Source organism: Laccaria bicolor, genomic scaffold (assembly GCF_000143565.1).
Source record: "Laccaria bicolor S238N-H82 LACBIscaffold_10 genomic scaffold, whole genome shotgun sequence".
Classification (NCBI taxonomy): Eukaryota; Fungi; Basidiomycota; class Agaricomycetes; order Agaricales; family Hydnangiaceae; genus Laccaria; species Laccaria bicolor.
In genome coordinates this window covers 740063-741377 of record NW_001889881.1, presented here as the reverse complement: position 1 = coordinate 741377, position 1315 = coordinate 740063, and the positions used below count along the sequence as shown (strand labels likewise).

At 38.9% G+C, this 1315-nt stretch overlaps 1 protein-coding gene across 1 annotated transcript; it reads left to right on the top strand.

Annotated features, from left to right (window-relative positions):
- Nucleotides 1–91: 91 nt before the first annotated feature.
- On the top strand, nucleotides 92–283 carry LACBIDRAFT_296524 (uncharacterized protein; the record flags this gene model as incomplete). Its single annotated transcript, XM_001880450.1, has 1 exon — nucleotides 92–283. One exon carries the CDS (start codon nucleotides 92–94, stop codon nucleotides 281–283), a length of 192 nt encoding a protein of 63 aa, XP_001880485.1.
- Nucleotides 284–1315: the final 1032 nt, after the last annotated feature.

Sequence of the window (1315 nt, the reverse complement as noted above, 5' to 3'; positions counted from 1 at the left end):
AATAATTAGTGGATTCTGTGAAGACACACACCCTTCCAAACTTCTTGAATCTGGATGCGCAGTTTGTGGTCAGCTAACAAAATTATCGGACATGTTAAAACGATCTGATACCACAAATAACTTGGAGCCATTGATTCGAGAAGGGGTTTCCCGAATAGAAAGAAAATCTGAACATGATGAAATCCATGAAATCTCAGGGCCTGTAATTGATGATGACTGTAAATATATATGCAATACTTGCAATAAAAGTCTAGACACACTTCAGTCACCCAGTGCCAACTGACTATTAGTCATGCAAACTCCACGTAAGTTACATGACTAAATGTCATGGACCATATCTATATTCTAGATATATATGGGTCCTAGAAAGCCCTGAAATCTAAAATATATTTTTGACACATGGACCCTGAAATGTCACACAAAAATTATAATGTCTGTGTCACACCACCAAAATATATTTTGCAAGTGAAATGCAGTAAGGATATATTTTCAGTGAGTGGACCCTGAAATGTCACTGTCACAACTTAGAAATATATTTTTGCCCTGGCTTTGCCTTAGGATATATTTTGTGAAACAGATGTGGTAAGGATATATTTTTCTGGTCTGTAGGGGTGTCAGGGGTCCTAGTTTCAGCAAAAAACTTGTGATTTTTTCTTCTGTCTGGAGTATATATTCTGGAAGATTCTGCAATGACTTCCAGGGGTTTTGGCACTATGTCTAGCTGTGCTCCCAGTATGTATGTAGCAATAAGGGGCATCAATAGCATCTGTGATATACCTGAGTTGCTTAAGTATCATCCACTTCCAATCACACTATGAATACAGTTCACATTACAGATTCATTCATTCTCCTTCAACAATTTTGGGCCTCAATGACATGTATGATTCACCTTGAAGCTATTCAGTCCAAGATTCCTGAGTTGCTTAAGTACTATCCACTTTGACACTATAGATACAGTTCGCACTATGGAATTTTTTAGCTGCTTAGAAATCCCCTCCACTTCTGCCTCTACTTCAGCTCCAAGATCTCCATTTGCACCTTATCTGCATACCCCACCCACATCTGTATTACTATCCCCTGCCAGACAAACTCCTGCATGTGATATCAAACATGTTGTCCAATCCACTTTCAAAAACCAGAGTTCACAAAGTTCTTTGTTTCACTCTCCAACTGCACCTTATCTGCATGCCCCACCTACATCTGTATTAGTCAAACCTCTGCATGTGATATCAAACATCTCTCCCAACCTACTTTCAAAAACCAGAGTTCACAAAGTTCTTTGCTCTTTCTCTTTTTCTCTCTCCAGTTGCACCTG